Source organism: Haemaphysalis longicornis, unplaced genomic scaffold (genome assembly GCF_048455015.1).
Source record: "Haemaphysalis longicornis isolate Haplotype H1 unplaced genomic scaffold, Haemaphysalis longicornis Haplotype H1 scaffold_4, whole genome shotgun sequence".
Classification (NCBI taxonomy): Eukaryota; Metazoa; Arthropoda; class Arachnida; order Ixodida; family Ixodidae; genus Haemaphysalis; species Haemaphysalis longicornis.
Window position 1 is genome coordinate 8024916 of NW_027526361.1, and position 12046 is coordinate 8036961.

The 12046-nt window shown below is 46.0% G+C and overlaps 1 protein-coding gene across 1 annotated transcript in view; it reads left to right on the forward strand.

Annotated features, from left to right (window-relative positions):
* Jef (major facilitator superfamily domain-containing protein 6 jef) overlaps positions 1 to 11302 on the forward strand; it is a 38671-nt gene extending 27369 nt beyond the window's left edge. The window contains exon 8 of the mRNA XM_077705864.1: positions 5568 to 11302. Within this exon, the coding sequence (XP_077561990.1) occupies positions 5568 to 5711 (144 nt within the window). The 3' untranslated portion in view covers positions 5712 to 11302. The remainder of the gene's footprint in view (positions 1 to 5567) is intronic.
* Positions 11303 to 12046: the final 744 nt, after the last annotated feature.

The window sequence follows — 12046 nt, forward strand, 5'->3', positions numbered from 1 at the left end:
GTTCTCGCTAATTGTTCTCGAGGATGCGCATAGCGTGGACAGTGGCAGAGAACATGCGAAATAGTCTCTGGTACATGGCATGTCTCACAGTCGGGGTCACTCCTAAAGCCAATGAGGTGCTTGTAGCGACGGGTAAAGGCTACGCCAAGCCGTAGTCGGTGAAACAGCGTGGCGTAGTTTCGCTGAATACCAGGAGGTAACCGAAACTTGCAGTCGGGGTGCAAGCGGTGTAGTCTTCTATGACGATTGTCAGGGTGGGACCAGTGACTCGCCGAGGTGTGGCGGAGAATGGTAGACAGAAGGGCGGTCGTGTCCGTCCTTGCGAAGGGCAGACGTACATGTGCAGAAACCTTCTTTGCTTCCTGGTCAGCCCAGTCGTTACCAGTTAGCCCGCAATGGCCTGGTACCCACTGTATGGTGAGGAAATGTCCATGTTGCAGTGTCAATGAGCTTAATTCGAGTACTTCCGCAGCAAGGGCATAATAAGATCCTTGCCTCATAACTCCGTTGAGGACCTGGAGTGCTGGCTTGGAATCACAAAACAGGGTCCAAGCTTGAGGTGATTCACGGGAGACAAAACGAATCGCCTCCCGTATGGCAACCAACTCAGTGGCAGTAGAAGTTGTCTTGTGGTCTAGTGTGAATCCTCGGGTAACGCATAGGCTTGGAATTACCACAGCCGCGGTAGACCGGGATGCAGTCACAGAGCCATCAGTATATACATGTACAGTTCCGGCGTACTTGTCTGTCAAGAACGCTAGAGTCAACTGTTTGAGGGCTATTGATGACAAAGAGGACTTCTTCCCAATTCCCGGGATGGAAAGGTGGATTGATGGTTTCGATAGTACCCACAGAGGATTCTGGGAAGCACGCGTGAATCGAGGCACCCTACTACAACATTTCTAAAACCACGTTGCCCTACTCCACGAGCGTTCCCAGCGGATCGTGGAACCTATCTAGTGGAATCTTTCGTTACTGTTGCCGTTTGATTTCTTAAATGCCGCCAGGAACTATAGTAGTGGGGGCAACAGCAGGCGACGGTTTTCTGCAGTTGATGTAGTATCTCATTTTCTATGGCAAAAATAAAGCATCCATATTTTTTTAATAAAGGAACACTGCTAATATCATTTATGTACTGTTTTTATGCCTTATATTTCCGTAATGTGTTGTTCTTGTTCAACAATGTTGACAAATATGAACATTGACACCGGACACGTCTACATTTGGCTATGGGTATAAAGACTATTCGCAGCTACTATTTTACTTTCTCCGGGTGGCTGAATCGAGTCACAGACAGACAGACAGACAGACAGACAGACAGACAGACAGACAGACAGACAGACAGACAGACAGACAGACAGACAGACAGACAGACAGACAGACAGACAGACAGACAGACAGACAGACAGACAGACAGAAATTTCTGCGTTTAAGTAGTCCAAGAAAGACTATCGTCTTTCTTGGGTTACTTAAAAGATATCAGTAATCCTTCTTTGATGATGGAAGGAGTCCGTTCCCACCCCGAGCTCAAAAATTTTGGGATGGGCCACGGTCCCCTTCCCTTATCACCCTGCACACGCCAGTGTTTTGGACATAGAATAACTGCATTTTTTTGACAGATCACCACAGAAGTTAATTATCATATACGGATCCCAGCTTCGCGTATGTGACACAGCGGCATCTGATGCCTCATCATCTCTGATCGGGTCAGGAAGTGAAAATAATCTGGGTGGCGAGAGTATTTGGGTTGTGAGTTACGGGATACACCAATGCGCCCTTGAACGAACCTTCTTGGTTTCGTGACGTATTTCTTATGCCATCTTTAGGAGGCCGGATTTTCAATATGATAGCCTTTCTTGGGCTACTCAACGCGAAAATTTTCGTCAGTCTGTCTCGATTCTGCCTCGATTCAGCCTCCCGGCCAAAAGTTAAAATGGATTCTTAAACAAAACGTTTATACAGGCAAACCTTTTTCATATCACCAAATCTGGAAACACACTTCATACTTGCTAACAATGCGCAGCAAAAAAAAAAAAAAACCCTTGGGCATACTTGAGACAGAACATTATTACCTAAATGGTATTTGCGGCGTTTTTTAATTAAAATACATGGCTACTTGAATTTTGCGATAGCAATTAAAAAATACGCTTTGAAAACAATGTTTTGGCCAACAATTCAAAAATTCCTCGCGCGCGGAGCTGCTCCTACAGGCGGCATCCCAAGTGTAACAGTAACGAGAGGTTCCAGTAGACGGCGCGCGGGCAGCGGAACGCGGTAAAATTCAATCGATTTGAACAAACCTCCCAGTGTTTGTCGTGGGAGGAGAGAGACAGGAGAGGAACAGCGGGAGAGGTGTGCGGGAGAGAAGAGGCGGCAGAAGACTTCCCTCTTACGACGACATTTGTAGCAAAGTGCGCAGATACGCGGCCTTTTTTTTTTTTTTTTTTTTTTTCGGCGACTCACCTGCCCTTTTTTTGCCGCTGTTTACACTTTATCCTGCAGCATGTCTTGCGCGTACATTACTACGTGTTCAAGGATAATTGTCACTGGAGCTAATAAACTGCAAGCAAGGGATGTAAAAACATGAATAAAACTTGAGCACCGATCCGCACTTGTTCGCGCAGGCAAAAAAGGAGGCCTCGGAAGGGATAATATTGTTACGTACCAACGAGACATATAGTTATAGCTATTTACACGTCAGGATAAGCTGGGAAGCGTGGAGGTAACGAGCAGTGTGATCGATGCGTGAAATTGAAACTTTCTCGCATCTGTTAACGGTGCTTGTTGGAAATTTATAATGTGCCGTCAACATCTTCATGATGATAGAGGCGCCCGCAACGAATTGGCACGTTCGTACGCACAGGGATTGCGGCCGACACGCGCACGAGTTTGGAATGCGGACTGCTGGATCCCCGTGCTCGGCTTAGCTTGAGCCAGTAGCGTTGCCAATAAACGCTGAAGATCCACTTTCCCGTTTCGTACCAGTGCTTAGGGGAAGTAACCACACGGGTAGGTCTTCCGGGAATTTAAGGTCATGCCGCAGTGACGGTTGGCCTTTTTTAACTAGATGGTATTACTAGTCTCAATGAGCGAATTTTTATGGGAATCAGGCGTGCTTGCCGGACCTGCCCCTACACCGTGCCCTGAATCACTGAATGGAGGGAATGAATTGAATCCACAGGGAAACAACGGCGGCGGAAGCGAGAAGCTTGTGCCCACTTTCAGGTGGAATCGGGAACAGCGACAACTGGAGTGTGAAAAGGAGGAGGCGTGCCATTACTATCGCTGACGATAATATTATGGCGGAGGAAAGCAAGAGAGCGCGCGATTTTAGCACGCGCCGCGTCTGCGCAGTCGGTCTTCCCCATAGAGTTTCTTAGTAAGTATACTAGAGAGGAAACTGCGCCTGGTAATTCATGTCGTCGAGGGGGTTTATGGGAAGACTCCCGCTTTTGGCTTGGGCTTGGCATGACAACTGAATTTATAAGCGATTTTTTGGGTTTCCTTTTTTCACTATGCATTAACACGTCTACGAGCTACGAGGAAGCCGAAATCCTCCCTGTTCTGTTGTAGCCGTGTTCGGTGAAACAGCAGGCAGTGCGTGCTCGTACCTGACGTTGGTCATGCCGCAGTCGAAGGACGTATACATGACTGAGCGGGTAATATGCTGCCCCGAAATTTGTAGCTGACGAAAAACAAAAGGAAACCAAACGTACGACGACGCAGACCAGATACAACGGATACGGGCGCCTGCGGCCGTCCATATTTTGTCTTCTCTCACGACTGTTTAATGCCACGTTCTCCTTTTTCTTCAAGTATGAACCAACTCGCTCAGCAACAAGTTTTGTCTAACTGTAGCTGACGGTCCACGCGCCGGTTCACCACGAAGGCGACGTTTTCATAGGCACACAAAAAAACTCTTCAAACAACATTTTATTTGAGATAATGGTAAAATTAATAAAGTAAAAGTATCTAATGAGTTTCCCCCCAAAGTATTAACATTGTTTATCCCTACCACCTTGGCCGCAGAATAGCAGGTACAACCGTTCCGGCAGAAATACGCTTTACTTCCTTTTCCTTAGTTTTAAAGCAGCCTGTTTTATTTCCCACTTACATAATTGCGCACTATTCTTCGTGTTTTAGCGGCACTTTGTTTAAATTTGCGGCCACTAAAACGTTTCAATCCATGCCAATGGTGAAACTAAGGTGAGCGCGTGATGTAATGGAGGCCCATGACGACACAGACGGCCTTGATGTGAGCTGCATTGACGCTAGTGCCAGATTCCTCTCTAGTGTACATTGTAAGAAACTCTATAGCCGGTATTCAATAGCGTGGAATGCATGCAGGCAACCGTGCGAGTGCGCCGCAATATCTGTGACCAAGCGTCTGTTGCCGAGGCGACGTTGTGCGCCCGGCCTCCAGATCAGGCACCCCCTCTTCTCCTTCATGCCTTCATGGCGGCCAGGCAGGCCGCGGGCCGCGAGTGACCTTGGGTTCCCGTGCAAGGCGTGTGCGAGTGATTCGATAGTCGGTTGTGCCGCGATAGCGTTGGTTAGGCGAAAAGTCACGATTCCGCTCGTGAGTGTGGCAGCCTTATCTGCAATTCAACCCCAGCCTCCGTGCACACCTACGAGCGAGCGCGAGTCGGTCGTGGCACAAAGGCAACGTGAGCGCAGTGGTCCGTTTGACAGCAGGAACTGCATCATTACCAAACTGTTGCCCTCTGAACGCAAAGTAATACCTCGACGCCAAGTGCTGTTGAGTGCAGCACAGTACGATCTACCGATCGCCAGACGCGTATCAAGTAGCCACCGCACTATAAAGTCAGACGTGAGTTGTTTTGCTGGGTGGGAAACATTTAGCGCACAAGAAAGCCAGCGCTAAATCGGTGTACGCGGGAACCATTTATCCAAACAAATTATTCGGTTTTTGTACTCAACCACGTATTAGAGGGCACCTACCAGACAAAGCCGTGGATGCGGTGCGCGTGCACTTGCGCCGACATCCGCGGCGGCAGCCCAATGCAGCGTCGGACTTATGTATACGCGCCGTTCGCAGCCGCGGTTTCATCCTCCGTGGATTCGAAGAGCTCGAGGGTAGGTAGACGCCACCACTTAATGTGAGTGCGAATAATATTATATCTGTTGACGCCACTACCGATAATCGGGCTGAAACGCAGCAGACGATGTGCGCTGGTGTTTTTTTTTTTTTTCTTCGAGATGCGGGCGCAAAGCGCATGCGCGGGCACGGTGGCCACCGACATGGCGGTTTTCAGTGTTGCCAAGCGGAGAAATCGCCCGCTAAACTTTTCATTGAATACCGCCTATTGGTTTTCCCCGGTCTGCGCTGGCGCCGTAGAGTATTTACTTTCGTGTTCCAAGGTGTACAAAACCGTTGCTGCTAGTTTCGCTTTCTCAGCCAACTTTCAGCGCTCGAAGAGCATGGAGGGTAAACTCAGCAGCTCCAATCCGAAATGCTCCCTCGAGGACGAAGTAGCGCTATCGTATCCCGCATCTTAAGTACTAAACGTATATGTTCTCTGAAACAGTTTGTTCCTTTTTTTTAGGCCTATAGAGACGTCACCGCCGTGAGCGACTATGACCAGGAGGGAGCTAAGGGATCCAGCGCATTCGCGCCGTCCCTGCTGAAGACGTCGCCGTTCGCTCCGCAGCCCGGGCGGAGGCAGGCTGCGGACGCCTACGCCTGGTAAAGGTCCCCTCCAACGGCTCCGCGTCAACAGTGGTGTTCTGCGTCGAGGCCGTTTACTTGCCACGCGCTCAGGTGGTCGTTGTGAAATGTTTATTATCGGACTGCATAAATGCAATAGTTTGTCCATGTCCACTCGCCGCGGCGTGGCATGCGAAACGCTGAAAAAGAGCTTTGATATCAATTAACACATGCTCCGCTACAAGGGCAATGGAACCGATGGTATTGTTGTGTCCGTAAAAATCTGCGTTTGCACGTGCAGGCATTGAAGCTTTCAGCCGCAGCTGCAGCCGCATCAAAAGAACAGATTTACTCTATGTTAGTCCCGATGTTCTGACGCTGGCTGTGTTTCCAGTGAATTTGCCGACGTGTCAGCTATGCGCATTAAAGAGACGTTGAAGTGAATTTCTTCAACTTTCACTTGTGCACTAAAGTACGTAATCCAACTCGTGTACTCTCTAATGTGAGATGTACAATGTTACTCAATTTATTTGTTACTATATCTAATCCGTTTTTGTTCCCGCAAAGTGCGTCCAGGATGTACGCGTTCGCAGACTATTGAGTGCCACCCGTAGTTAGAAGTGTGTCGTCACAGCTGACGTCACCAGATTGGACGAGAGGAGCGACGAAAGAAAAACCGAACTCCCTGATCGCGGAAAGCCCGTTTTAAATGGTGCGAATGAACCTGCAAATTCGCCGCTGCTGCGCCTATCGTGTGGGAAAACGATCTATTTCAGTCACTGCGGCAAATTTCCAGACGTTTGATACGGCAAACATCATCTGTGAACGCCACTTGGCATTTGTCAATTTGCCGCTGCAATGAAAATAGATCATCTCGCCACACGAGCGTCGCCGCAGCAGCAGCAAATTCGCAGGTTCATTCGCACCATGTCGACCCGAAGAGGCACAGAAGAATGGCTAGAATAGAGATTGTGTGATGTCTAACACTCTCGTTACTCGCCTTTAAGCCTCTGCCTGGCTTTCTATACTTGTACATCTTGTAGGCATATCGTCGCAGTTGTCATAAAAACTAAGCAATTTACATACACCGTGTCAACCGGTGGTACAGGGCCCGTTGATTTATTGAAAAGTTTTCCTACATATCGGCTGTAGCTGCCGAATATCTGCAGCTGTCATATCAACACTAAGCTATTTACAAATTTGCACCATTTGAGGCTACGGGCACGCTGAAATGAATTATGGGAAAACTTGCCTACATAACGGCTGTACCTGCAGATCTCCCTGCATATCCAAAAGCAGCGTCAGTGCTCTACTCATGGCAGTCGTAATGCACGCACACATTTATAGTTACTTATCACCTGCAACATCTTTGAAATGTTTAACCATTTTCTAAACGTGCCGAAAGAATGCATCAATTAATATAACTCCGGAAACAGGTAAACCCGTATTAAGCTATTTATCGTTAAACAAGTCTTGAAACACTTCAACTGACGCCAAACAAGCCGCAAAGGTGCACCGGCCCAGGCTGTCACAGGGTTGTATCTTATCAGTTTTGCACCTAAGCAGAGTTCTTTCAGCTCGTGCATCCAAACAATTATCGTTTTCTGAATCTTCCTACCCAGTTTAATTGGAGTATATTAGGCTACGTACCATTATCATTATTTATTATTATCAGCTGTAGTCGTCATTACTCGTGACATTGTGTGTACAATTTATCATTTTCTGTTTTTATAAGTCTTTCTGAAATCAAATATTACTTCTAATCCATGCGCCAGCCATTCGGCGACTAAGTTCTCGAAAAGTATCGTGAAATATGCCAGGTCATTTTATTCTGTTTAAATTAAAGGAGCCATGAAGAGAAAATACAACTTCGTGTAATTTTAAAGAACTAGGATTCAGTATCTCACTCAGCTCCATTACAGCCCCAAAAGATGTTTTTTAACGAAAAAAAGCAAGAAGTATCTAAAAACTTTCAAATTTTGCGCCACAGTGACGTGTATGAGCAAGAATGACGTCATACGGGTCAACAATAAAACATAATTTTCAGTGCGTTAACTGCACGTTAGCATTCAAGTGATCCAGTCAAATGGAACTAGAGGCCCCATTACAGACGTCCAGTCATGTGTCGTCGCGACAGGTCAGTTAGGCGGCCGCCAATCGCACAAACAAGTTTCATTGACGTCATTGAAAAGTTGCAGGAAATTGGCTAGGGGGTCGCGGCTGCTTCACACGTTTTCTTTAATATCTCCGTTATTTGTTCCAAGATTGCGATGATATTGGTATCATTGTTATCGGGACTAAGCAGTCTTTCTAATAAACCCAACTTGTATTTTCTCTTCATGGCTCCTTTAAGGCACATCGAGGCTTCCTTTTCTCAAAATCCGCCAAATTTTACGTGGACACGCAGTAGCCGTTCGTAGGTGATGGTAGGAGTACGCTTCATTGGCCTCAGGTAGGTGCCTCTTAACATGTGCCCAAACATCAGCCAGCATCTTACCCGATTTTCGTACTTAAGCCTATCGCCCCACTCGCCTTTACGCTTCTTGCGAGGCCAACGCACGTTTCACGCGAAGCGCATGGATTTTTAACATTCATGTGCTGCAGGGGCAAATTGAAACATGTCTTTTGTAGCCTTACGGGTCTTTACACTTAAGGCATCTCACGCCAAAGAAAGCTGGGCTTTTTTTCTTTTTGAAGAAGTAAGTACCATCTGGATGTCAACACGCACAGAACCTTCGTCATGCTGGCATGCTGATAACGTTTGATAATAACTGGTAACAAGCTGACGAGAACAAGAACTCACCCTATGTAACATTTTTATATTATTATTTGCTTTAACGTAGAGGCTTGTTAGCCGCATGTGACAACCCGACTAAGCCCAACCACCACGTGGTATTGGTTGCACGCAAAAGTAACAACTATGCTGATGGCCGGGCATGATGGTAATTATTATGAGGTTTACCGCACCGACGTTACACAGGCGGTGAGACCCCCCGCAGTGGAGGGCTAAGGAATAATTTTGACTACTAGGGGTCTTTAACGTGCACCGAAATCTGGAACACACGGGCGTTTTCGCTTTTAGCCTCCATCAGAAAGCGGCCGCCGCGGCCGGGAATCGAACCCTACCGGGCATGGCAAAGAAATCTGCATGCCCTTTCGAAGGTTGACAACTGTACAAGCATGAACAAAGTCAGCTTAACGAGTTCTAAAGATTTTTACTCGAACGCTGTACGTTTGTAAACCCATCGTCGTTATTATTAATATTGTTACTCAAACAAAAAAGTAAATCCAGCGATGGTCACTTTCGGACACCCGAACGTACGTTCAGGCCACCAAGGTCAGCGGGAGTGCAACGCTTTGCAGCCACCGCTTCTGGTGGGCGCGTTTTACTCTCAGGGGCAGTGAATGACACAATAAATACCTTAATTACGTTTGATGAGCAATGAGATTCCATGATCGAGCTACGTTAATGAAGAACCGCAAACACCTTTGGAGTGACACCCGCGCGGGAATTTTATCGTTCAAAAAATAAAGTCAGTTTTACTAGTGTTTCGCGTCAGTGAATAGCTAAACGCACATTTAATGCCCGCGGAGATTACCATTGGAAAAAAATAGAACGCCGAAAAGTTCGATTACAAGGAGAGGGAGACCACAGAACATGATGATTATGTCAAGCTCGTATGCTGAAAGCTGGAACATCTGTAGCACGTGACGTGAGGGGTGTCGTTGTAGATAGCTAAAAAGAAATAGCACAGTAAGTTGTTGTTGCTGTAGCGTCGTATTTTGACTAATTCTGAATGTTTCGTGATCGATTGCAAGACTCGACTGCCGTACCCCAGTAAGGCGGAATTGATGCAATATTCTCGCGAATATTAGCGAGCACAACGCGCAGCTTTGGTGATGCCTCTCTGCCTTGTGGCAATACGTAAACCCTGTAATCCACCATGTAAATATTTACTAAGTCATAAGGCAACGTGCGAATCCTTATTTCTCTAATATGCGTAATTATATATCTTTGTTCCAGCGAAATGCTCAGAAACGCCACAGGCTTAAGCCTGACGGTACGGGCTTAATCAGCTGCAAGTAGCTAAACAAAAGTGGTGGGGCCGCTGCAATCGTTTTGTAATTATGTGTTTTAAGTACTTTTACTGCACAAAGATGCTATCTCGTCCCTAAGAAAGAAAAATAAATGGCATTGCCGTGTTTTTTGTTTCTTCAGTGTGATTCTGTAGCCCAGTATTATATTTCCAAAACTGTCAAAGATTTCACTTGCCAAAGCTGCCATCCTGAAAAATGTGTTAAGTGAAGACTATAATTTTGGGGTCAGTAATTTGTTAGGTGCCTAACGCAAGACGATGACCAAACGAGTCTTGTTGGTCTTATAAAAGTGTTTTAAGCTGTTAAACAAGCTTTTCCATTCCCATATCAACACTATCGTGTGACACATGCGTGAGACACACACAGACGAGAAGATACGACAATTTTACTGGGCCCAGTAGAGCTTTTGCGTCAAGTACTTGGTTCGCATTGAATGACAGCGCTGAACTGCCGAACTAGGAGGACATAAAAGCCTACACCACATTTGCACAGCGCGTGGTCCTAATGCGGTGTGAGTTTTTGCGCACTCCTCGTTTCGCGCTTTGAACATGTCCTCTTGCACTGAGTGATCCGTTGGCGCGCAAAGCCTTCATTGTTGCAAGCAGCGCCGTTACTTTTATTGTTTGCTTCTTTTTTTCCCAGAGATGTGTATGGTTGTAAACACATTATTGCCTCTTGTCTGTTATCGTTCTCTCGCTATCTCACCGCATTTTGCAACCTGAGAATGCGCGTGAAAAAGTGTGTTATTTTTAGAGTTACTTCAGCTGAAACAAACAAGAAGTGTCAGTGTATACAATAGCTATGGTGTACTCTATTTGTGATAATGTCTATGCCCACATATCTATGTATGTAATGCTTACAGCAGCACTGCGGAACTGAGAATGTTCGATCAGTTATACCGCACACGACCCCTTATTCATCCAGCTGTTACGATATTGTTGCGTATACGGTTAAACTATTAATTGTACAGTAAAATTCTAAGATATTACCCGCCTTAAGACCAAACATGCTTAAGAACAAGAAAAAACTGAGCGTGCTTGAGGAACGAGGTGTGCTCGCGAGTGTATACTTGGTTTTCTCTTCGCAACCTGCGTGCTTTATATTCTCACATTTTGTGTCCTTCAAATGTTTCTATGGTTGAGCAGTTGTTTACAATGATAGCGTTGTTTGTTTTGAACAAGTTGTTAGAATAGCGCACCGCATTCGTGTGCGTAAGTGCGCATTGTGTGGGATCGCGTAGTAGTAGCCTAACACGCTGCCTTGAGACCCCCCTTCCCCATCTCCTGTCCCCGTGCGATGACAATCATTCTCCTCTGCAGCAACGATGGGAGACGCAGAAGAGAAACGACTGGTTTGCCAATAAAAAGCCCAGCGCCATATACGAATTTGCAGTTCTGTTCGTTGTGATGTATAACGTGCAGCATGTACAGCTCCATCGCTGGCCGGCCTCACTGAGATGGCGGCGAAGCACTTCGGTTTGGGCAGACTTATGTATATTTTTTGGTGTGCCATAGAAATAAATTAACCGCGAAATCATGGTTTGTCGTTCCTCGCTCTGGGCTGTAGTGCAGGCTCTCTCCAGAAAGGGTCCACCAAACCGTCTTCACGGAAACCACCAGCGCCTTGTCGAAGCTACTTTAAATGCAAACACTAAAAAAAACTGCAATAACTACATTAGTGTTTCTGCTATGAAACGAACTTTAAACCTTCCCAACCTAGCCCTACGCAGAAAAATTGCCCGTTTGTCAGCCTTTCATAAAATTTATTTTTCAAACGCATACCTCAAAACTGAACTTCTTTTGCGCCGTCATATGTGTCATCGCGTATTGACCATCGCCATAAGGTATACATTCCCCACTGCAACACTAACTTATTTTTTGCCACTTTCATTCCCAAAACTGCTAATGAATGGAATCACCTGCCCCCTGCAATAGCTAGTATAATCGATGTATCTTCATTTAAGATTGCCATCGAAAATTACTTTTGTTCCTTACAATTGCATTTATGCTATTGACTCTGTTGTGTGGGCTTTTTGCATTTTTGTTGCCCACTATTGTTTTTGTTGTGATTGTTCCCAATGATTTGTTTCACTCTTGTTTTTTTCTGGTGATAATGCCAGTGACCACTCCCTTCTGTAACGCCCTCTGGGCTTTGAAGGTATTGAAATAAATAAATAAATAAATAAATAAATAAATAAATAAATAAATAAATGGTCAGGACGATCGGATCAGTCAGAGGCTGCGCGAAGATATCAGGATTACCTTAGATGGTCAAAATTAG